We start from the raw sequence: 24,670 nt of genomic DNA, 5'->3' as shown, positions 1-24,670 counted from the left end.
TGCCAGATATCCATCACAACTGTCTTTGGGTTGCTCTGCTGCAACTCAAATGTTAATGATCTTTAGCAATAAAGAGAGGCACCCCATACCATATGAGGCTGAAACTCTATCTGATAAATTAGAGAAGGTAATTCTGAACAATACATGTAGGCAAGCTGTTTTTGCATTCATTCTAGGGTTTATGGGTGGTATTAACAAGACCAACCTTTATTGCTAATTCCCCTTCAGAAGGTGATGATGATCTGCCTTCTTGAACTGCTAAAGTACATATGGTGAACGTACTCCCACAATATGGTTAGACATTGTCAAGATTTTGATCCAGTGAACTTGAAGGAACTGCGATATGTCCAAGTCAGGTGTGCTCAGAGGGGAACTTGGAGTTAATGGTGGGCCCATGCACCTGCCGTCTTTGTCCTCCTTGGTAGTGGGACATTATGGTTTGGGAGGTGCGGTTGAAATGGTAAATATATACAAACAAGCAGCAATGATTAGATGAATATGACTTTTACAACAGCTTGATCAGAGGGTCTGCACAAGGTTTTGCCTCTACGGCATGAAGGTACAGGATATAATGAAGCAGATAAAAACATTGTAAAAGGAAGAGAAAAACCAGTAGTCAATGCTTCTGTAGCAAGCTAATACAGTAGTAATTAGAGACCTAACTGCAGCCAGAGCAAGACTGGAAATTAATATGCCAAAATACAGGATTTTGGCAAGTAAAGGGAAAATAGAAAAAGGATGTAATATCTATAGTAGAAAGACGAGATCTAAAAATATCACTGAATATATCTATAATATTTTCCATCCCTTCCTATTCCAAAGGGTAGGAGATCCATTAAACAGGAAAAGGAAATCATATGGGCACTGTCCAATCAAATGTTTTAAGTCTATGTCTTTGAAAATCTCCCCTTATTGACATTTGAATTAATCTACAAAATACAAAAATATTTTTTGCCTCCACAGAACTAATGACTATCCCTTTAAATGTATTTCAGGGCAGGATTATGCCCTTTTATTTGATTATTTCATGTCCACAAGCATTTCATATTACAATTAAAGTACTCAAGGCAAATTCATTATGACAAATGCAAAATGTATTTTATGAAGATTTATTTTGTTGCTACAATAAACAAAAGAATGAAATCTAGCTGCAATCACATATTACATATTCCAGTTAGGTATCATTCTTGGAATAAAATTCTATACAGACTTCAATCAAATGTAACACTCTGAAATTAATAAGGCCTCAAAGTGTTAAATTATAAAGCAAAATCATTGGCTTCATTTTCATTTTACATCTATATATAAACATTAATGCATCAGTACACTAATAAACACTGTTCATATTAATGAAATTCTCTCTCTCTATATATATATATATATATGTACACATGTCTATGAAAAGAGATTCAAGCAGTAATGAAACATTCTAGTAAAGCCCTACATTTGTGCATGTAGGACTTAACACAATGTATGAAAGTGTTACCATTTTTTACATCTAAAATGGCAAACTAGAGAGTGCACTTAGTTGTACAGATATCCAAGACTTTTTTCCTTAGGCTGATTTCTTGAGATTATTTTCAATGTATACACAAATTTTGGCAGGTGAACTTGTATATCTAACTTGGAGATCTGCAACTAACATTACAAATTTCTGATGTGGAGCAGGAGCAAAACATTCCTAACAGCCATTCTACAGCACTAAAAGAAGGAATCTTTTCACAAGTCTTGCAAGATGTTAATCGTTCCACCACACCTTTTTAAAGTACAATTTCCCTGAGAAAGGAACCACTTAAAATATTACCAGATGAAACCTGGACAATGCATTTCTTCACAATGCATTTATGTAACCACAAAGCTACTATATAGTATTATTAAATTTTAAGAATCTTGATACAAAATTTTCTGTCAGGTGAAAGGGAGTCTTTTTCAGTTGAAGGCTTTAAATGGTGTTCTGTTCAGCCATTTTTGAACATCCTAATATCTATTGCCACCTAACCTCTTTAGTAGTGGATCATCATATATCCAGCATTCTCCATCTTCATGAAACACCTAGAGAGATCAAAAGCAGTTTCCAATTTCAAGTTCCATAAAGCTTATCAATTAAATTACTACAATATAATACAAATGAAATAATATGACTCTACTGATCTGTAGAGGGAAAGAAATACAGTGAGCCAATAATTGTTGAATGGTTAAAGGCACTGACCAGTGTAGCACAAAGCCATGCAAACCAGAAGATCCTATATTTGATTCCTGGGGTGGGCTGGGTTAATGCCTTTCAGCCAGGGTAGCAGCTGGGGAACCACAATTGGCCTTAGCATTCTTTGAATTTTGGCAGGCGGTGGAGAGAGAGATCTGAATTTCTGCTTCTAGTCACCATTTAGTTGAACCTTGTGTGGAAGACAGGGTGGGCGGGGAAGTGTTCAAATTGGACAAGGACATCATCTTAGATAAGAGCAAAAAACTGGATGCTGGAAATATGAAATAAAAACTCAAAATTCTGGAAAAACTCATCAGGTCTGGCAACATCTGTGGAGAGAGAAACAGTTCACGTTTTGAGTCGGTTTGACTCTTCTTGCTTGGTCATGATGTTCTCCCTAATTTAGTAGCCTATAAAAACTCACTATCAGGCTGACAAATGAATCACCACTTGGGTGTGATATCAGAGGTATCTTCTGAAGAGAAGGAAGCTGATGTATTAGCATTAAAGAACCTGTATAGAAAAGATTGGTTTTGCAGTAAGGAAGCTAAACTTACAGGCATAATAAACATTACACTGTAAAGACTTTATAAATCACTGTTTAAACTTCAGCTAGAGTGTGTGTCCAATTTTGGGAACCACACTTTAGAAAGGATGTCAAGGCAGAGATCTAACCAGTGATTAAGAAGAATACCATATTTTCTCTGCTCTTGTACACTATGCCTTAACTGCTTTATTAACTGGTTCTGCCACCTTTAAAGATTTTGTGCATGAGAACCCTCAGGTCTCTGTTCTTGCACCCAAATTTTACCGTTTATACTGCATCTCCTCATTTTTCATTCCAAAATGCATCAACTCACACTCATCATCACTAAATTCCATCTGCTATACATTTACCCACTTTCACCAGTCTGTTCAGCACACCTGAAGTCTGCTACTATCCTCCTCAGTTTCCTACATTTCCAAGCTTTGCAATCTGCGAACGTTGTACCTGGATCTAAGTCATTAATATGTCACATGAACACAGTGACATCACTGCATTCTTCCCTTCAGTCTGAAAAACAATTGTTCACAACTACTGTTTATTTTTGTCTCTCAGCCAATTTCATATCCTTACAGCCACGACCTCTTTAATTTCATGTGCATCTCTTTTCCTAACATGTCTATTAAATGGTATTTTTTTCAAACACCATCTGAAAAGTTCACATACACATCATATCTAATCACACCCCCCTCATCAATGCTCTTACTATTTCATCGAAGACTCAGGCATTATTTGCCTTCAACAAATCTATTGGCTGTTATTTATTAACCCATATTCTTCCAAGTGACAATGTTGCCTCTGATTATTGTCTGTAGAAGTTTTCCCACCATTGAGGTTAGGTTGGCTGGCTTACCTGTTTTCCTTTTTTGAACGGTGGTAAAACATTTACAACCCTCGAATCCTCTAGCACCACCCCATATCTAAGAAGGATTGGAAGATTATGACCAGAAACTCCGCCTTTCCACCCTTACTTCCCTCAGCAACCTAGGATACAAGCCATCTGGATCACCTGCCCCCTTATTACAACACTGGCAACTTCCTTTTCTTTACTGAAGTCAGATGTTACATTTCACTTGTTTGTTTCTTCAGTTCTCACCAGCTTATTCGATATATAAAATAATTAATAAGTCACAACTAAATACTGAAGTCACTGAATCTGAGAAAAGTAGTTGCAATAAAGCATGTGGTCTCATACCCGTGTTTCCCATTGAACTTCATTCTCTTTTCTCTCCCTTGCTTCAGCCCTTTGTCTTTCCTCAAGTCTATGCTTTGCATCTGTGGCAGCATCGATATCCTTTACTTTCAAGTTATGCGTTACGTCCTTCCAAAGTCTGAATAAAAGAACAAATGGAAGTCTTGGAAATTGATACAATAATTTAGACAAATAGGCAATATTGCATGCTTTGGCGTTAAAGATATTCCAACATGCTTTCCCTTGTTCTATGGAATTCAGGGTATTCACCGCAGCTTTACAACACTATTAACATAAAACTTCCAAAATTTTAATACAGATGTATTTTAAGAGATCTAAAATGCTGTGCAATTTAGAAGGATGACATGAAGTTTGTCTAAAAAGGTAGGTTTTGAGGGCAGTATTAAAAGAAAAGAGGGAGGTGGTGAGGCAGAGAGGTTTGGGGAGCCAATTCCAGAACTGAGGACCTACAAGACAGAATGCACAGCTGCCAATGGCTAGGACAAAAGGGAGTGCGCGATGTACACAAGGACAGAGTTGTGTGAAAGATGGGCATAAGTGCCTTCATGAGGAAGCTGGACTGCCTCTTGACTGGTGTTAAGATGATATAACTTAGAAAGTAAGTGTCCATCTCAGAATAAGGAGTTGACCATTTAGGACTGAGATAAGAACTTTCTTCAACTAAAGGGTTGTAGATCTTTGGAATTCTCTACACTAGAGGATGCCTCTAGTGTTGAGTATATTCAAGACAGATCATTAGATTTTTGGATACTAATGAAATTAAGGGATATATGGGGATAGTGCAGCAAGGTGAAGTTGAGGTAAGACATTAGCCATTATCATATTGAATGGCGGAGCAGGGACCAAGGGCTAACTGACCTACTCCTGTTCTTATTTATTGTGTTTGCGTGTGTCCTGGACTGGTTTCATTCACTGTATGGGATCAGGAATTTTCCATGGTATCCATTTTTCTCTTTTTAAAATCTCTTCAGGGAAATTACATGGCTTGGGGAAAAGTCTCTCGTCAGAATACCCGAAACATCAAGTGTGGGGTAGGCTTGATGGATCAGCTAGTCTCTTCCTGCCTGCTGGTTTTTTTTATATTTGTATGAATTTTGGGGCAATACTTCAAAAAGGTCAGGTCAAGGGTAGATTCTTTTGGGGGTAGGGGGTGTGATGGTCGGAGTTTTGAAAGGCAGAAGTGAGTACTTGACAGAAAACTATTCACAATGTCAGCTATCATGGTGGTCAGGAACAGAAGGTGGGTGGCCAGCAGTACAGTGGGATTGAAGTCAAGGGACAAACATAAGATCATCATGAGGTTGATAAAGAGACTGTATGCTCAGTCAACCTTCTTCAGAGGATGATAGCAAAATTTTATGCTGTATTTATATATCTAAGCTGACTGAAAAAGGAAAGAATAATTTATCAGCCACACCAACTTTCTCCAATGCCTCTTCTCCATTCTCCAGCTCAGAGGGATTTCCCTTGCTTGGTTACACTCTTATTTGTCGAATCTCAGGCAAAGCATCTCTGACAATGGCTTCTTGCCCCACACTTCCCTCACTGTTATATAACTAAGGGACAAAAGGCAGCCTTTTCCCAAAGGTTTAAAATAGTAGGTTGCTCAGTACTATTTTACTCAATAACATATGGTCCAGAAATTCATTTAATGCTATCTGATATAAATAAAGCCAAAGTCGGCAGCCTTTTTACTTTATTATGTAATAAAATGCTCAGTTCAGATTTAAAAAAAAAATTCATTCATTTATTGCCCATCCCTAATTACCCTTGAGAAGGTGATGGTGAACTGCCTTCATGAACTGCTGCAGTCCATGTGGTGTAGCTACACCCACGGTGCTGTTAGGGAGGGAGTTCCAGGATTCTGGCCCAGTGATAGTGAAGGAATGGAGATATATTTCCAAGTCAGGATGGTGAGTGGCTTTGAGGGGAACTTCCAGGTAGTGGTGTTCCCATGTGTTTGCTGCCCTTGTCCTTCTCGATGGTAGTGGTCGTGGGTTTGGAAGGTGCTGTCTAAGGAGGCTTGGTGAGTTCCTGCTGTGCATCTTGTAGATGGTATACACTGCTGCCACTGTGCGCTGGTGGTGAAGGGAGTGAATGTTTGTGGATGGGGTGCCAATCAAGAAGGTTCCTTTGACCTGGATGGTGTCAAGCTTCTTGAGCGTTGTGGAATTACACTCATCCAGGCAAGTGGAGAATATTCCATCACAGTCCTGACTTGTGCCTTCTAGATGGTGGGCAGGCTTTGGGGAGTCAGAAGGTGAGTTACTTGCCACAGGATTCCCAGCCTCTGACCTGCTCTTGTAGCCACAGTATTTATGTGGCTAGTCCAGTTCAGTTTCTGGTCAATGGTAATCCCCAGAATGTTGATAGTGGAGGATTTCGATGTGAATAAAGGAACCAATTCAAACTCTTCTGAATCCAGATGAAGATAATATATGAACAAATCAATTATACTTACAACTTAGATTATTTGGAACAACTCACAGAGCCACAATATATGCAACAACCTATACTTTGTCCAAGGTTCCTTTCAGGTTTATGAGCCATCTTCACAAACATTAATATGATGGTTAACAAAAGAAATCACAGGATATTTATTGCCTTGTGCTTATTTCAGGAACATTGCTAAGTTCTTACCCATTTTTCAACATATAGATTTGCTAAGAAAAAAACAGGAATTGTGATAGTTTCTCCCAGACCATTGTTTCAATGCATTGCATCATTGGTTAATATTGTAATTATTTTCCCATCTAATGTTTTCCAGAGTATAATAATTATTAAATGTAACTTTAGTTAGGCAATGCATTATATTTCAAAGCTGAAGGAGGAAAACAAAATGTATACAGAACATGCCTCCTATGCATATTCATTATGTGCACAACTTTAAAAAAAATCATGAAGACAGGGTTGTACTTGATTAGAACAATTAAAAAGGGAAGGAAAATCTTGGAGAGTACTTTTTATTTGTGAATCGGGAACCCTTCTGCAGCCACCCAAAAGCTGGAAACCAATCTAAGGGCTGGCTGATTTGCCTATAATAAGCAGGTGTACTTTGAATACATGGTTGTAACTTTCTCCCCTTTTTAAGGGCAAGAAACTAAGTTTCTCTCATGACTGTAGTAAAGGGATGGTGAATCTTTACCTTCTTGATTCAAAGTCCTCCTGATCTTCCAATTTTCTTACTTTTTTCTTGATAATAGGCAATTTCTTTGTATCTATAAATATGCTGCTCTCCTGCGTTAAGTACAAACCATAAAGTCATCAGTTTTATCAGTAAGACATTTTAAATCTTGCACTATATACATTTAGAAAGATACTTGTGCTAATTTATTTTGAAATCACAAAACAAAACATAAACATTGACCATTCTGGAACAAAATAATTTCTGCTGTATTTATTTTTAAAACAAATTTCATTGTGAATTTAATATTTAATTTTATATCCTTCCCTCCTCTATTTCAGTGACAATATTGGGCAGGATTTTCTGCCCGAGTTACACTTATTTCCCCAACCACTTAGGAACCCACACTCATCATCCAACAGCACTTCTACCCGACACCATTTAGTGCCTGGCCAAATCCTGACAGATGCATTCAGAAAAGGTGGTAATAATGGTGTGACATCACATCGCATTTCTAATCATTTACAATGCTGAATGCCTGTCACAAAATAGCATCTTATTGGCATTTAGTGTCACTAAAGATTACATATTTAAATGGCCTATCCATTGGCTGAAATCAATCACAGGATGATCGATGCACTGTCCCACACCATGAGATTTTGGCAAGGACCAAAAAGGCTTTCCACTTCTAGCTCTGTAGTGGGGTGGACTCCCTGGCACAGGAATGATCAGTGGCAGAAACCTCCAAAATAATTTCAGTCGAAGGGTCATGAGGACTCGAAACGTCAACTCTTTTCTTCTCCGCCGATGCTGCCAGACCTGCTGAGTTTTTCCAGGTAATTCTGTTTTTGTCCAAAATAATTTGCTCGACTGATCCAAATTCACTGGAACCAACGATGGCAAGTCCCATCCTGCCACATTTCAGGCAGCACTGCCACTGCAGCTGAAACACTCATCTATTGACCTCACAATGGCAGAGTTTCATGGTAGTCAGTCGCCCTTTGATTATCTTGCACTTGGCTGTTATTCAGCTCTGAACTTTGTCACTGAGTCCATATAGGCTATATTTACAGCAGATGGCATCTCAGCTAAGTTGGGTTCACATATGCACTTACAGGATGGGTCACTGGATGGCAAGCAGTTGTGGAAAGCTCAGATGATTTTCACTTCCCTAACCTAGAGGTGCCCAGGTGATCTTCAATACTCCAACTAACATCTCATCTTAAGGAAGCTAACAGTTCAGACCAGCAAATTAATCTGTGACTTCCTTGGTCTATATGGCACAGCCACTCAAAAGCCAACAGACAATGGCCAGGATTTTCCCCTCAGCGATTTGGAGATGGGGCCCACTCACCGAGGGGAAAATACTGTGGGATGATGTCGGGAGGAACCCCCAACATCATTCCGGTCCCTTTAAATATTCACGAAGGCGGGCGGACAGTGAAATCAACGGTCTGCCCACCGACCTGTCAATGGCCAATTAAAGCCATTGACAGGCTAATTAACCTTATTCTACACCCTGCCCGGCCAACCCTAAGGCTGGCAGGCTGGCCAGGTGCCCCAGCAGACTGCAGATTATTAATGAAACTTCATCCACTGGCGGGATGAAGTTTCATGTCCATTTTTTAAAAATGTAATAAATTTTATGTGATTATTAACATGTCCCATCTTGTGTGACACTGTCACATGAGGGGGACATGTTAATAATTTTAATATTTCCCAATTTCTAGAGTTTACTTACCTCTCACGAATCTCCCTGAGACAGGACTTTGCCTCAGGGAGCAGTGCGCACTTTGACAGAAGGGGATTCCCCCTACTTCCTGTCGGGCAGGCCGCTGGATTAATTGGCCCGCCCACTCAAAATGGAGGCGAGCCCCGTTTCGGTGGCGGGGTTCAGCTGCCCGCCCACCAGCCGAGGGCTAAATTCTGCCCAATGTCTGAGGAAATGGGAAAACTAGTTATATGACATGGTTATTACTTCATGCACTTTCAAGTATCCCCACTGATGCTCATGGGCCAAATTTCTCACTGACCAGAATTTTTCTCTCGTCAGGAGCGGCTGGGAAGCTGACCGCCGCCTGCAATCAGCTCCGCACTGCGATTTCATGCAGGTGGGCCTGCGTGGATCAGGAGCGGCAGTGCTGAGCGCTACCTGTGCAGGCGGGGGGAGGATGGAGAGCTGGGCCTCAGGTGAAAGAGCGCTTCAATCGCCCTAAGGCACAGAGCTGCCTCAGGGAGATTGAAGCGCTTTTTTAAAAAATTAATAAATGCAATAAAAATTTAATGAAACATGTCCCCTCATGTGACTGTGTCACATGAGATGGGACATGTTTTTAATTTCAAAATAAACATTTTATTTAATTTGTATTAACTTTAAGGAACCCCATCCTGCTCGTGAATGAGGTTTCCTAAAAATGTAAAGGCCACTTGGCCTTTTTGCCTGCCCGCCAACTGTTAGGTTGGACAGGCAGTGTAAATTTCAAGTTAATTAGTTCATTAATGACTTTAATAGGCGTTTCAATTATCGGCGGGTGCGCCCACCAAATGAAATATCGAGAGTGTGCCGATGATGTTGGGACACACGCCCGATGTCATCACGCGTCATATTACACTCGTGTGTGTCGGGCCGTACGCCAAACCTTAAATTCTGGCCATTATTTGAAGCCAGGGTTGCTTGGAGGGGAGGACAACAAAACAGAAGCTTTTAAAAAACGTAAAACAAGAAATGAAAAGAAGTTTTAGTTTCAGCTATATTAAAAATAATTAGTGATTTAGTAAACAGTTACACCTTGCAACTATATGACTATTAATCATTTTTTTTTTTAGCATGGTTTGTTTTACCAGAATAGCAGCACATTATGAAAAGTGACTGGCACCTTTGATTTAAAAAAAAAACTTACCCCTGTACTCCATTTAACATACATAACTCCATTCCACTCTCCTTCAATTGAGGTAAAGCACTTCTTGTCATTTGGAGAACTAAAATAGCAAACAAATTAAGCGTATTTATTTCTTTGTAAGTTATTACTTATCACTAAAAATCAACATATTCAAATATTTGATGTGAACCTACAAGATTTCAGCAGTAATTCTGTGTTTCTTGCCTCCATAGAAGGGCTTGGTGTGAAATGTAATGTTGGCAGTATATCCTGTTTTCGCACAAGTAATGTTACACTCGCCTCCTAGTTCCACCCAAGGAACTGTTAGAATAGACCTGTTAAATCAATTGAAAAAGCTAAAATTAGCATAGTTTTCAAAAAGAACTACAACAACAAACTGTATTTATGTAATGCCTTTAATGTAATAAAGCGTCCAAAAGTGCTGCAAGAGGTTATAAAGCAAAATTAGACAATGAGCCACGTAAGGAAATATTACAGTAGTTGACAAAAAACTTGGTCATGGAAGCAGGTTTTAAGGAGTGTTGTGAAGGAGGAAAGTGAGGTCAGAGGCAGAGAGATGTAAGGAGGGTAATTCCAGAGTTTAGGGTCAGACAGCTGAAGGCACAGCCATTAATGATGGAGCAATTAAAGGGTGCACAAGAGACCAGAATTAGAGGAGGGCTGTGGGGCTGGAGGAGATTACAGAGATAGGGAGGGGGGAGGCTGAAGACTGAAAACAAGGATGAGAATTTTAAAATCAAGCACAGGAAAAGCATTGCTTAACCAGGGTCCCATGTAGGTTGGCATCCACAAGGGTGATGTATGAAGGGAACTTGGTGTGAGTAAGGACATGGGCAGCAGAATTTTGGATGTCCTCAGTTTCCAGAGGGTAGAATGTAGGAGATCAGCCAGGGGAAAGATGAAATAGTTAAATTTAGACGTAACAAAGACTTGGGTGAGCGTTTCAGCAGAAAATGAGCTGAGGCAGGGGTGGAGTCAGCTGACGTTAGAGATGGAAATAGATGGTCTTAGTAAAGGCATGGATATGTAGTCAAAAGTTCAATTCTGGGTCAAATGCAACACCAAGCTTGTGAACAGTCTATTTCAGCCTTAAACAGTTGCCAAGGGGAGGGATGGAGTTGATAGCAAGGGAGTGGAGTTTGTGGTGGGGACTGCAGACAATAGCTTCAGTCCTCCCAATATTTTCATCCAGTACTAGATGTCTGACAAGTAGTTCAATAATTTAGAGACAGTGGAAGGGGCGAGAGATGGTGGGGTAGAGTTGGTTGTTATCAGCGTACACGTGAAATCTGACACTATGTTTTCAGATGATGTCACCAAGGTGTAGCATGTAAATAAAAAACAGGAGGAGACCAAAGACAGATCCTTGGGAGACACCAGAGGTAACCTTGTGAGTGAGGAAGAGAAGATATTACAGATGATAATAAACACATTCTTAATGTGTACTGAAGGGCAATAAGATAAGAACATTTAAAGTGGTAACGTATAGGGTAATACTTGCCTTCCATAGCCATTTGGAAAAGTGAGAATATAATGCTCATCGTAATCAAGCAGAGACACACATCCTGTCAAGTGAAAGAAATAAACTTTAAATGGATAAGCGGAACTTGGAAAGTTCTAAAGGTGAAGGAAAAACACAGATAAACTGAAAATTACTTAAGGTAAAATAAAAATAAAGCTCTTAAGCTAAAAGCAAATGACACATTGTTGGCATTCTTCCATTTACATAAGATGCTGGGCATGCAGCAAATTCATTGGGGATGGGATAGTTTCACACTTGCTAATGGCTGAACAGATCAATTCATGAGAAACAGAACCTGCCACAAGTGCCACATATGACGTGGTTATCTGGTGTCATTGTGGGTTCTTGTTTTTGGTGGACAAATACCCAAAATGACATCAGATAACCAGCATTTGTGGCACCTGCTGTCAAGCCTTTGTAGCCACTGATCGTCATGGGGGCAAACACTGGCCCAAAGACGACGTTGCTATTTCCTTCTGTCTTGGCTAGTGTCTCCCAGGTGTGAAAAATCACTGTTTAGGGCCTTCATGTCAGGCTTGCAAACATCTTTGAAACAGAACTTTGACATCATTCTGTTCCTTTGGCTCCGGCTATTTTGCCTAACAGAAAATGCTTGGGATGGCATCAGTCTTTCAAACATGCCCAAGCCAAAGAAGTTGCCTCTGCTGGATGAGTGCTAACATACTTGGGAACTTTGAGAGGAGTGTTGCACTCATGATTTTGTCCTTCCATGAGATGTTGAGAATACACCGAAAACACAAAGATGAAAATTGTTGAGTTTCCTTTCTTTGTAAGTTATCCATGCTTCACAACACAATGCTGAGAACACAAGCCTCATGAAACAGCATCTTGGTGCTAAAAGTCAGCTTGATTATTTTTCCATGCATGTTTCGTGAGTTTGCCAAAAGTGGTAATTGCTTTCCCTATGCATATATCAAGTTCTGTAATAAAAATACTGTCACCATGGACCCAAGGTAGCAGAATTTGTTAACCACTTCCAGCAGGGTGTCATTTAGTGTCAGTAAGGGCAGAGATGTGTCACCCTGTCCCACAACCATGATTTTCTTGATATTTATTGACAGGGAGAACAAGTTATAGGCATGGGAGAGACAATCCATGAGTCCTTGTAACGGAGCTTCCGTGTGAACAACTGGCACTGCATCATCAGCATTGGGGAGTTCTCTGATCAAGCAAGATGTTTTATATTTTTGTCTTCACTTTAGTCTGAACAGATAGCGGAGCTTGTCGTCTGACCTAGTATGCAGGTAGACTCCTTTCAAATCTGCAGGGAAGGCAAAGGTCAGGAACAACACAACAGATTTCCTATTACCTAAAATATTGCTCAGAATAAAAGGTTGGATTTTGGATGTGTGTAAAATAAGGAAATTACAAAAACACAGGGACTAAAAAAATCATGGATCAGGTCAGCATTTCTGAGTAACATCAGTATGCAAGAGCTTAGGTTGCTCAGGACAGAAAGCAATGAGAACAGACAAGGAGAAGAAGGAGTTTTCATATGTTGAAGGATAATTTCAATGATAAGGAGGTTGAAACAGGGAGGCAAAAATGAGAGTCTGCCTTGAATTCACAAGGAAGCAAAGGACAGATCCCCAGAAAAGATGAAAAAAAAATGACAGCATTTTACAGAGTGAGATTAGGAACATAGGAAATAAGAGCAAAAGTAGCCATTCGGCCTGTTGTGCCTGCTCCACCGTTCAAACAGATCATGGCTGATCATCTACCTCTTATGTCATTTTTCCCAATATCCCCATGCCCCTTGATGTCATTAGTATCCAGAAATTATCAAATTTGTCTTGAACATGCTCAATGGCTGAACTTCCACAGCCCTCAGGAGTAAAGAATTCCAAAGATTCACCACCCTCTGAGTGAAGAAATTCTTCATCTCAGTCTTAAGTAGCCTGCCCCTTATTCTGAGACTGTTTCCCCTGGTTCTAGGCTCACCAGCAAGGGGAAGCAGCCTATCCACATCTACCCTGTCATGGCCTGTAAGAACTTTGTAAGTTTCAATGAGATCACCTCTCATTCTTTGAAACGTTGGAGAATACAGGTCCTGTTTCCTCAATCTCTCCTCATAAGACAATCCTGCCATCCCAAGGATTAATCTAGTGAACCTCCATTGCACTCCCTCTACAGGAAATACATCCTTCCTCAGGTAGGGAGACCAAAACAGCACATAATACTCCAGGTGCGGTCTCACCAAGACTCTATATAATTGCAGCAAGACATCTTTACTTCTGTACTCAAATCCCCTTGCGATGAAGTCCAACATAATATTTCCCTTCCTAATTGCTTGGTTTACCTGCAAACTAGCTTTTAGTCACTCATGAAGAAGGACACCCAGATCCCTTTGGACATCGACACTTCCCAATCTCTCACCATTTAAGGAATCCTCTGCCTATCTGTTTTTCTACCAAAGTGGATAACTTCAGTTATTCATATTATATTGCCGTGTTCTTGCCCATTCACTTAGCCTGTCCAGATTCCCTTGAAGCCTCCTTGCATCCTCCTCACAACTCACATTCCCACCTAGGTTTTGTGTCATTGGCAAATTTGGAAATATTACATTTGATCTCTACATTCAAATAATTTATATAGATTGTGAACAGCTGTGGCCCAAGCACTGATCCTTGCAGTATCCCACTAGTAACAGCCTGCCTGTTCATTCCTGAGAATGACCCGTTTATAATTATTTTGTTCTCTGTTAACCAATTCTCAATCCACAGCGGTATATTACCTCTAATCCCATGTGCTCTAATTTTGTTTACTAACCGCCTGTGAGGGGCCTTATCAAAAGTCTTCTGAAAATCCGAATACACCACATTCACTGGGTCTCCTTTATCTATGCTGTAAGTAATAAGTAACATCCTCAAAACTCTCCAAAAGATTTGTTAAACACGACTTCCCTTTCATATATTCACGTTGTCTCAGCCCAATTGTATCATTATTTTCCAAGTGTCCAGTATCACATCTTTTATAATAGATTCTAACATTTTCCCTTCTACTGACGTCAAACTAACTGGTCTGCAGTTCTCAACTTTCTCTCTCCCTCCCTTCTTAAATAATGGAGTTCCATTTGCTACTTTCCAATCAGCAGGAACCTTTCCATAATCTACAGAATTTTGAAAGATAATCACCAATGCATCCACTATCTCTATAACCATCATCTTCAACACTCTGGAATTCAGCTCATCTGGCCCAGTGATTTATCAACCTTTAATCCAATTAATTTTTCAAGTAATGCCTCTTCCAGTAATGCAACTTCCAGCACCCATCAGCGGCAGGGCCGGTGAGCCATTGAAATAGACTTATAGGCGTTTACAGCACAGAAGGAGGCCATTCAGCCCATCGTACCTGTACCAGTCAATAAAGATCTGACTACACTAATCCCGTTTTCCAGCGTTTGGCCCATAGCCCTGGAGGCTATGGCAACGCAATCTCAGTTCACACTAGCGGAACCGGAAGATGCTGCCAGCATGAGGGGCTGGGAAATTCTGGCCAAAGTAATTGTTTAGTTTCTTTGCCATTTCCCTATTCTCCATTATAAATTCTCCCATTTCTGCCTGCAATGGACCCATATTTGTCCTTGCTAATCTTAGAAGGGTATGTGTAGATGATAATGGGTGATTTCAACAACCAAATCTTGTTTGATAACTACTAATGTTGAGGTAGTGCTGCAAAAGGTGCTTGAGAGGAGGGTTGCACACTGCCATTCCAAGATATTATACTTAAGGTCAACTCTGCAGTGTGCTTGCAAGGAGAAGCAGCCAAGGTTAGGCCATAGCCAACTATAACTGTCTTAACATGCCATTTCTAGTGCTCTGTTGCATGGTCGGTGCAGCAGTCTTTACAGAAGCTTTCCATTTGTTTCTATGCCACCTCAGATCCAGAAAAAAAAACACAGGTTCCCAGTGAGATACAAAAAGTATGCACAGACGATAACACATAACATCGATTTTTCTACTCCACTCACTCATTCTAAGCTGCCTTCATCACTCTTAAGCTGTCTTCCCTGAACATGCAGCACTCTGCTCTCTCAGATCCAACCCTACCATTGTCATTAAGCCTGTTGAAAAGGGTCACGATGTTGTTTGGCAAACTGATCTCTATCTTACGGAGCCCAAATAGCAAATCTCTTGCATTTCTTCCCCCTTCCCCTGAACCATGACCCGACCAATGAACAACAAGCCATCGTTTCCAAGACTGTCACTAACCTAATTCATCTCCTTTAGAGATCTTCCTTCCATAGCCTCCAACCTCATTGTCTGCCAGCCCTGCACACCCTATTTCTACCTCCTTCTCATGTCCACAAATAGAAAAAAAATCTATCATGTTTTTGTTTTCAGGCCTTTATTCTGCTATTAACACCCACTCTGGATCGATGTTTTTTTTCTTTACTACTACCATTACCACTCCCTTTGCCTTTTGTGTCATGACATCTTTGTCATTTAATTTTTGCCATCCTCCAACTCATCCCTGATCTTCTCTTTTGCTCCATCTGACCCTCCCCACCTTTTTCAACAGCATAAAGCCCATCACATTTCAACCTCTTCGATTCTGAAGAAGAGTCATATAGGACTCAAAACTTTAACACTGATTCTCTCTCCACAGATGTTGCCAGACCTGAGATTTTTCCAGCACCATCTCTTTTTATTATAAAGGGTGACATGCTTTGATGGGGGTGTACTTACAAAGAGCTATACAGTGTAATGGTCAGTGAAGCGAATATTCAATTACAGTAGAGAAGCCACCAAGGCTCTGCTGGCACAAATTCCTTCTGGAGGAGGAACCTCTGCCACCACTACATTTGCCAAAGCAAGGCAATTTTACCTCTGCAAGCAAGTGGGTACATGGATTGATAGGAAGGGACACACCACTTCTTGAGCAGCTGGACCTGCTCAACATCCCTCCCAGTGTCCTCTTCTTCTATACATGTCAGCTCAAAGATTCAGACTAGCAAAACCTTAGGTGTCAGGAGAGAAAACTGGGTGCCAGGAGGAAATAAACAAATGTTACTGAAAATATGAACTATTGCACATTTGGCAGAAAAACCAACAAAGGTAAATAATAAATGGACAAAAATAGCACGGTGGGAATCAAAGAGGCCTGGGAGTAACAAACAGTAAGCATGGCATTTCTAATATCAAGACAACATAAGGAAGCAATTAAAATAGAAGTAGATTGTTGGGACATGTAGACAGCACAATGGAGTATTAAGCTTATGTCAATGTTTCACAATCAACTGGTCAGATGGCAAGGGCAGTAGTGTACAATTTGGCTACCAAAATACAGAAGTGATACATTTGCATTAGAGACGGTGAAGAAAGCAAGAATGAAATTGTGTAAAGGAGATAAGCTATAAAGGAAAGATTTGAAAAGCTTCAGCTTTGGATAGTTGATGGTTTTGAAGAGAGCTGAAAACAAGTATTAAGTAGTGTAAACTAAGCTCATAAAACAAGTTCAACATAAGTCATGCTAATAGGATCAAAAGACATAAATTTAATTCAGTGATAACAAATTGAATTTAAAAAAATCTTATCAAGAGTCATAGCCAATGAGGGAATTTAAAAAAAAACAGCTGAATTCAAGGCCCTTATGGATCAAATTGCCTTTGCTCATTCATTCTTAAAAATACTGTAGTTTTCCCAATAACTCAGAGGTAAAGTCATTGTCTCCGAATCAGAGACTAGGCAAGACTCAAGTTTAATTCTCTGGTCTGTATTGAGTCAGCCCATCTCAAAAGCAACAGTAGAGAGTCTCCATCGGTTGCAGTGCCCTTAGTTCATGAAGGTGAAAGTCAGCAATTGCTCCTGCACCTGGTCCATCTGTGGAAACCTCAGCTGGGAATACATATATACAGATGACAGGAGAGGAAGCCACAATTGTAACTGTGATGCCTAATGTGGTCAAAGGCTCATACATAATGGTCATTTAGGCAAGATAAGGGAGAATGACTGCTGCCTATGAAATCGTGGAGTCAAAATCCCCAGGAAAGGGAAGAAAAAAAATTGAGCAGGACAAAAATTTTTTTTTAAAAAGTACAAAAGATTGAGGCAGCTTGTTTACAGTGAAAATACAGAATATTAGTGCATACATTTTGTGAAAAAAAAACTTACCCTGTCCTATGTTATGCACCCCTATAGACATTCCAAGAAACTTAGATTTAGTCCAAATGTGAGCATTGAACTGGATTCTTTTTGAGAGACATTCAGCATAAAATGCAGAAACTATAAAGGAAAAAAAACATTAGGGGAAAGCATGACAATTATACTTTTCTCTTATTGGAACACTAATTACAATATGCTGCACAATGGATTGGATGAATATAGAAATAAATAAAAGTTATGGCATGGAAACAGGCAATTCTGCCTGTACAATACAGGTCAGTATTTTCTCCCCACGAGCAAATAATTTCACTCACATTTACCCACCCTGTTCCCATATCCTTTCAATCCCTTTTCCTTCATCCACCAGCAGGTGGGAGCACAATATTGCTCATATCAAATTTCCTATCACACTGGAACATGGCAGGATATTGCTCAGCACAATAGCTTATAAAAAATAAAAGCAGGGAAAGCAAACTGCTCCTACACACCTCACAACCAATTTTTCCTCTAAGATGCATAGCCACAGAGCAACTTGATACTTCTTGCGGAGGCCAAGCATGAGTCAGCCTTCAAGTTGCTGCACCAAAAAAAAGGCACGTGCATTTCAACAAATTTTCTGTGCACTACAACAGAAAAATTTGAGGGTACGTTACTCACGGCAAGTAATCACAGGAGCCGGCAGGTTGCCCAAAGAAGAAGAACGTCTTTTGAAACTGCTCTTTAGCATTATAATCTTTTCTCTAATCTATCTTATCGTATAATAAAATACTCTCCAGAGCAAAGATATAAAATAAGTAAAAAGCTAGATACAAAGCAAAACAAATAAATAAACAAAGGGGGCTTGCATGTGGACGCAGAGAAATAGCAGAGGTATTAAATAAGCGTCTGTCTTTACGAAGGAAGAAGATGCTGAGGTAAAAGAGGAGGTAATTGGTACACTAGAAGAATTTACAATTGAGAAGGAGGAGATTTTAGAAAGGCTATCTTTACTTAAAATAGATAAGGTACCAGGACCAGATGAGATGCATCCAAGGGTACTAAGGGAAGTGAGAGTGGAAATTGCAGAGACACTAGTGATAATCTCCCAGTCCTCCTGAGACACAGGGGAGGTGCCAGAAGACTGGAGAATTGTGAATGTTACACCCTTGTTTAAAAAGGGGTGCAAGGATAAAGCTGGCAGCTACAGGCCAGTCAGTTTGACTTCAGTGGTAGGGAAACTTCTGGAAACTATAGTTAGGGATAAAATCAATAGTCACTTAGACATGTGCAGAATAACTAAGGAAAGCTAGCATGGATTCATTAAGGGAAAATCATGTTTTAACTAACTTGGAGTTTTTTTGAAGAAGTAACAAAGATTGATAAGGGCAAAGCTGTTGATGTGGTGTATATGGATTTTCAAAAGGCATTTGATACCGTGCCACACAGCAGAGTGGTGAGCAAAATCCTAGCTCATGGAATAAAAGGGAAAGTAGGCATTTGGCTAAGAAATTGGCTAAGTGACAGGAAACAGTAGCAATAAATGGTTGTTTCTCAGATTGGAGGAAGGTTAGTTGTGGAGTTCCCCAGCGGTCAGTGTTGGGATCCTTTCTCTTCCTGGTATACATATTAATGACCTAAATTGTGGTGTTCAAGGCACGATTTCAAAATTTGCAGATGATACGAAGATTAGAAATGCTGTCAACTGTGATGAGGATAGTCGTGAACTTCAAAAGGGCATAGACATTTTGGAGGTTTGGGCAAACAAGTGGCAGGTGAAGTTCAGTGCAGAGAAGTGTGAGGTAATTCACTTTAGCAGGAAGAATATAGAGAGACAGTATAAAATAAAGGGAGAAACTCTGAAGGAGGTGCAGGAACGGAGGGACCTTGGTGTATATGTACATACATCATTGAAGATGGCAGGGCATATTGAGAGAACAGTTGATAAAGCATATGGCATCTTAGGCTTTATTAATAGGGACATTGAGTACAAGAGTAAGGAGGTCATGTTGAACTTGTATAAGACACTAGTTAGGCCTCATCTGGAGTACTATGTACAGTTCTGGGCACAATACTTGAGGAAGGATGTGAAGGCATTGGAGGGAGTACAGAGGAAATTCACAAGAATGGTTCCAGGGATAAAGAACTGTAGCTTTGAGGATAGATTGAAGAGGTTGGGACTGTTTTCCTTGGAGAAATGAAGGCTGAGAGGAGGCCCGATAGAGGTATTCAAGATCCTGAAGGGTATGGACAAAGTAAGCAGTGAGAAAGTGTTCTCACTCAAGAGAATATCAAGAACTAGAGGTCACTGACTCAAAATAATTGGCAAAAGGAGTAAAAGTGATGTGAGGAAAAGCTTTATCACCCAGAGGGTGGTTGGAGTGTGGGACAAACTTCCAGAGGCAGGTTCGATCAAGGTCTTCAAAAGGGAATTGGATTGCTATTGGAAAAGAGAGAACGTGCAATGTTGCGGGTGTAAGGTGGGACTAAGTAGAATGCTTTTTCTATGGCCTCCTTCTGTTCTGTAAGGATTCTGTGATTCTATGATCAACGCCAGCTGCATTCTAGATAGCGGCGGATAAAGGAGATACTTAGATTGAGAAATTATAACTGATAGAAAGAAAACATATTTGGAGCTGTTAATAAATTAGTTGTTAACAAGAGCACAAAAGTAGCTATTTCTACTCCAATATAAAACATAGGATAGGAATTTTTCCAGTTTCTTTAGAGAATGCCGTAACAGTCTTGAGAGGTTACTTAGGTTTCAGTCGTGACTAATAAACCAAAAATTACGAAGTAGTTCAAATGGTATTGAATACAAACTGAAACTACTTCATAGCTAGAATCATTACTTCCAGGGATAAATATTTAGTAGGTGATGAACACTGAAAGACCTTAGCTTCCATTTCTACAGAGCTGTGAACAAATGCCCTTTTGATGAAGAGAGAGACATGCTGTCAAAACTTTTTGTCTTGCACTTATCAGGACAGATGCAAGACGCAACAAGCGTGATCCCTTTGGAATTTGTATATTTGTATTCTTCCATTTGTCCTGATGAGTGCAAGACAAAAAGCTTTGAAAGCATGTCTCTTTTGCCAGCGATAGCCTTACTATTAAGCAACTAAATGCCTTAATCTTTATGCATTGTAAATGTGAAAATTATCAGCTGTAAACTGGTATGAAAACATGAGCTCTGTAAATGGGTGATGCAGGTGGAAGAAGAAAATGTGATGTGTCACCCAATTCCCTGGATTTCTGTCTATTTATGCCACTGTCTTAGCTTCCATGTTGGAAGAGATTGCCAGAAGCACTTTCCCAAATATGGGTGGGCATTTTCAAATGAAGCAGCAATGACAGAATGGTGTCATGTGTCACATTTCACACCATTATCGGCCCAACTTAGATTTGCATTCAACAGGTACCAGTGTCATTAGAAAAGATGCAGTGGTAACAATTTAAATGTCCAAAGAAGGATCTACGATCAAATGAATTTCAATGAATTAGGAGTAGAACAGGTCTGCACGGTGGAGGCAGCAAAACTTTTCAAAGCTCCTAGAGTGCCTGACTTATTAAGCTGCTGTAGGTGTCCTGCCCCTCTACCTCCATGTTAAGCTGCTAAGCACAGGTACAGGCACCACTAGCAGGCCTCTAAACTTAAATGTGTTTGAAACTGGGAATTTCATCAGGGTCAGGGTTGGATCAGTTGGGAAAGCGCTGGGGAAGCAGGGTGAATTCTGGCTACACAATAGAGATCATAGAATTATACACCCAAAAGGAGGCTATTCTGTCCATCGTGGTCGTGCCAGCTCTTTGAAAAAGCTATACAATTAGTTCTTTGCTTTTTCCACATAGCCCTGCAATTATTTTTCCTTCACGTATTTATCTAATTTGTTTTTGAAAGTTTTTACTGAATTGGTTTTCACTGCCCCTTCAGATAGTGTATCCAGATCATAACTCACTGTTCAAAAAAAATTCTCATCTCCCCAACAGTTCTTTCGCAAATTACCTCAACTTTATGTTCTCTGGTTACTAACTTTCCTAAACAAAAATACCTGGAAAAACTCAGCAGGTCTAACTTTCCTGCCAGTGGAAACAATTTCTCCCTATTTCCCCTCATCAAAACCTCAATTCTGAACACCTCTTTTAATTCCCATAACCTTCTCTGCTCTAAGGAGAACAATCCCACCTTCTCTTGTCTCACTACAAAACTGGTACCATTCCAGCAAATCTCCTCTGTAGACTCGCTGAGGCTTTGACATTCTTATTCCAGTTCTAAATGGCAGAAAGCACTGGTAGCCAGGAGAAAGGGAGTCTGGAGTCAGTGAGAAAGGGGGAAAAACAAACCCTCTGATCAGATGATGTACTCCCATAGGGCTTGAATGCTGGTTCCACAGCATTATTTGGAGAATTTGGAAGCAAGTCACCTGTCTGAGATTTGATATATAACAAAGGTACAAAGATGGCCACATAATAAAAGGAATACTATTTTGCAGTTGGATATCCTTAACGAGATTATTGAAATAAACTTGCTTGGTGGGTGATGCGACACCTGCTCTGCTACAAATGTTACGCTGTTCTGGCTAGCCTCTGGAACTGGACCTTCAGCAACAGATTCCTGTGGCAAAAGAGGGAACATGTAACATATAAAAATGTATTTAAATATGCAGAAAGCTCTGAAATTACTGGTATCTAGACAGTACAATAATACATTTCTGAACATTTTAATGCTGCTAATGGATTCAGCAATTATTTGTACATTATCTGGATAGTGGAACCTTAGTGAACCTGGCATTTACTTTGAACATAATAAGTTTGGTAGCCTAATTGCAGAGAAAACACGACCCCTTGTTCTCACAAAAACTGACACTTTTTCTGCCATCTTCATGATTGTGGATTGAGTTTCAACACAGACAGTTTGCTAATAAACGTTATCCAAGATCAGTTGCATAAATCCAGACCAGATTATAAATTACTGCTGAAATCAACCACTTTTAGACTGATCGAGTAACCTACTGAAACTTTGAAAGTTTATAAAAGGAAAAAAGGTATTTCCTTCTCTGTTTTAGAATTGCTCTTTCCCTTTTACCTTTTCTCTTCCACTGCTGGTAGCTTTGCCAACTCGAGTTGGAAGCATTTTTGGAGGTTCAAGTATGTGATGGCTGACCATGTGATATCTGCAAATCTTATTCCGTTTACCTTATAAAAGATGGGTCCCCTGTAGGTGAGCATCTTTGCTCATGGTTTCACACCAGCAATTGTTGTGCAAGATGCTCAAAAGAAAAAAGCGTTTTTTTACATTAAAAGGAAATATACATGCAAGGAAGCTGGTTAGCTCAGTTGACTGGGCAGCTAGCATGTGTGGTTCAGAATGACACCAACAGCAAGACTTTGATTCCCGTTTCAGCTGAGATAGACTTGTGGCCTTGCCCTGTCCCTGACAGTGACAGGTATTGGCAAACCACCACTGACAAAAACTGCAAAAAATACAGATCAGGATGAAGCATCAGCAGACAACGAGCCAAGGATCTGCCTTATTTGTGCAAGCTTTTTGTGAAAATTACAGGCATTCGTGGGAAAAATAAGATGTTCTAAATTATGTGTATTTCATGACATAGCAAAATCAGCTGAGAATTTGTAATTTTGAGAGATTTTGTAACTGGGGGTGTGACATTTGAAATGCTTTTGGAGCAGCAAAACTGAAAATTGTAGGCTGATTCATTCTTCATATTTTGATGAAAGCTGATCAAGAAGTATTTCTTTTAATCTCTCACCGAGCATCATTCACTGGTGAAATTCAAAACATTTTGCATCTTGACATATGAAACCATTGTTTACACTGGAAATATGTGCAATGGAAATATGTGCAAATAGGTCATGGTTTGACATTTTAATCAACATTTTGGGTGGAAAACAATTTATCTTTTCATGTATTTGTGCAATTCTCATTCACCTATTTTTAGCCTGACTGAGCCACTAGAGCGAGTTTCGGAGTGGAAGTTAGTGTAAGTGCTGCCACATGCAAGAAAACACTGTGCTGGGCTCCCAACAAGTTGATTTGATTCAAACAGGGAGCATCATTGCTACTACCAACACAAGCATAAAATTCAGTGGTTTGTCTTCTGCAGCAAGACAGAAGCCAATGATGTTTCCTGACATGAAAGAGCGATTGAGATAAAGAACCACTACTGACAAATGTGTGACTGGGGTTAATGAGAAAGTGATGGAGCATCTTCATAAAATAAGAAAAGGAATTAGGAAAAGGAAAAGTGGTAACAAACAAACAAGAAAGGGCAGGAAATGAGAGAAAGGGAGAAGGAATGACAGATGAGTGAAAGGATGAAAGGAGAAAAGAGTCGTCTCCAGAGAGGAAAACTGAAAGGACTTTGGTCATATGTTTTGTCTAGCAATTTTTATGCTCATTAGAGCGATCTTTCTTCTCAGGAGGTAATACAGGAGTGGTTTTTTTTCTATATTAAATGTAAATTCTGAGCCATTAATGGCACAGCACCGAACATGGATCCAAGAGATCAAAATGCAGAAAAAAACCTAAAAATTAAACTAATTTAATTTTATGTAATGATTATTAGAAAAAGCAACTTACTGTACTTTCTTCCGTTTCATTCTCAGGGAAATTCCAATGACATTTGAAGATTTCTCCTAAAATGGGATTGTACGGTTTCTTGGCTACAGATCCCTTGCGACCAGCATGAAAGGCCGACAGGTACCATTTGACAACCTGTACCATCCGGTCCCTTGGGTCACTTTGGTCTACAATACTTTACAAAAAAAAGCTTAAGAATATTTTGTTTCATGGGACAGTAAAACAATCACATTCAACAGCTGTGGCAAGAACAACATTTTTGGAAAGGTTCTTTCTTTAGGTAATCGATGCCATGTATATCCTTAGAGTGAGTAAACGGAGTGAGTGACAAAAGACCTGTCCTGGGCTTTCTGCCGACTTTGCTTTGTAACAAGAGGCACGAGCAATGACTCGGGCTGTGATTTTACTTTCCTCTCCTAGAATAGACAATCTAATCAACATACAAGGGTACATAACTCCGTC

General features: G+C 39.8%; 1 protein-coding gene across 10 annotated transcripts in view; it reads right to left on the bottom strand.

Moving 5' to 3' along the window:
• Positions 1–1,095: 1,095 nt before the first annotated feature.
• The window catches only part of osbpl9 (oxysterol binding protein-like 9), a 289,515-nt gene continuing 265,940 nt past the window's right edge, over positions 1,096–24,670 (bottom strand). For all 10 annotated transcript variants that reach the window (XM_041208298.1, XM_041208299.1, XM_041208300.1 and 7 more), the window contains 9 exons: positions 24,209–24,383; positions 22,138–22,222; positions 17,641–17,751; positions 11,486–11,549; positions 10,158–10,298; positions 9,985–10,063; positions 7,106–7,197; positions 3,943–4,078; positions 1,096–2,052 (listed from right to left, as the gene is read on the bottom strand). In XM_041208298.1, the coding sequence (XP_041064232.1) occupies positions 1,978–2,052; positions 3,943–4,078; positions 7,106–7,197; positions 9,985–10,063; positions 10,158–10,298; positions 11,486–11,549; positions 17,641–17,751; positions 22,138–22,222; positions 24,209–24,383 (958 nt within the window). In that variant the 3' untranslated portion in view covers positions 1,096–1,977. The remainder of the gene's footprint in view (positions 2,053–3,942; positions 4,079–7,105; positions 7,198–9,984; positions 10,064–10,157; positions 10,299–11,485; positions 11,550–17,640; positions 17,752–22,137; positions 22,223–24,208; positions 24,384–24,670) is intronic.

Source organism: Carcharodon carcharias, chromosome 16 (assembly GCF_017639515.1).
Source record: "Carcharodon carcharias isolate sCarCar2 chromosome 16, sCarCar2.pri, whole genome shotgun sequence".
In the NCBI taxonomy this organism is placed as follows: Eukaryota; Metazoa; Chordata; class Chondrichthyes; order Lamniformes; family Lamnidae; genus Carcharodon; species Carcharodon carcharias.
This window is presented reverse-complemented; position numbering and strand designations above follow the sequence as displayed.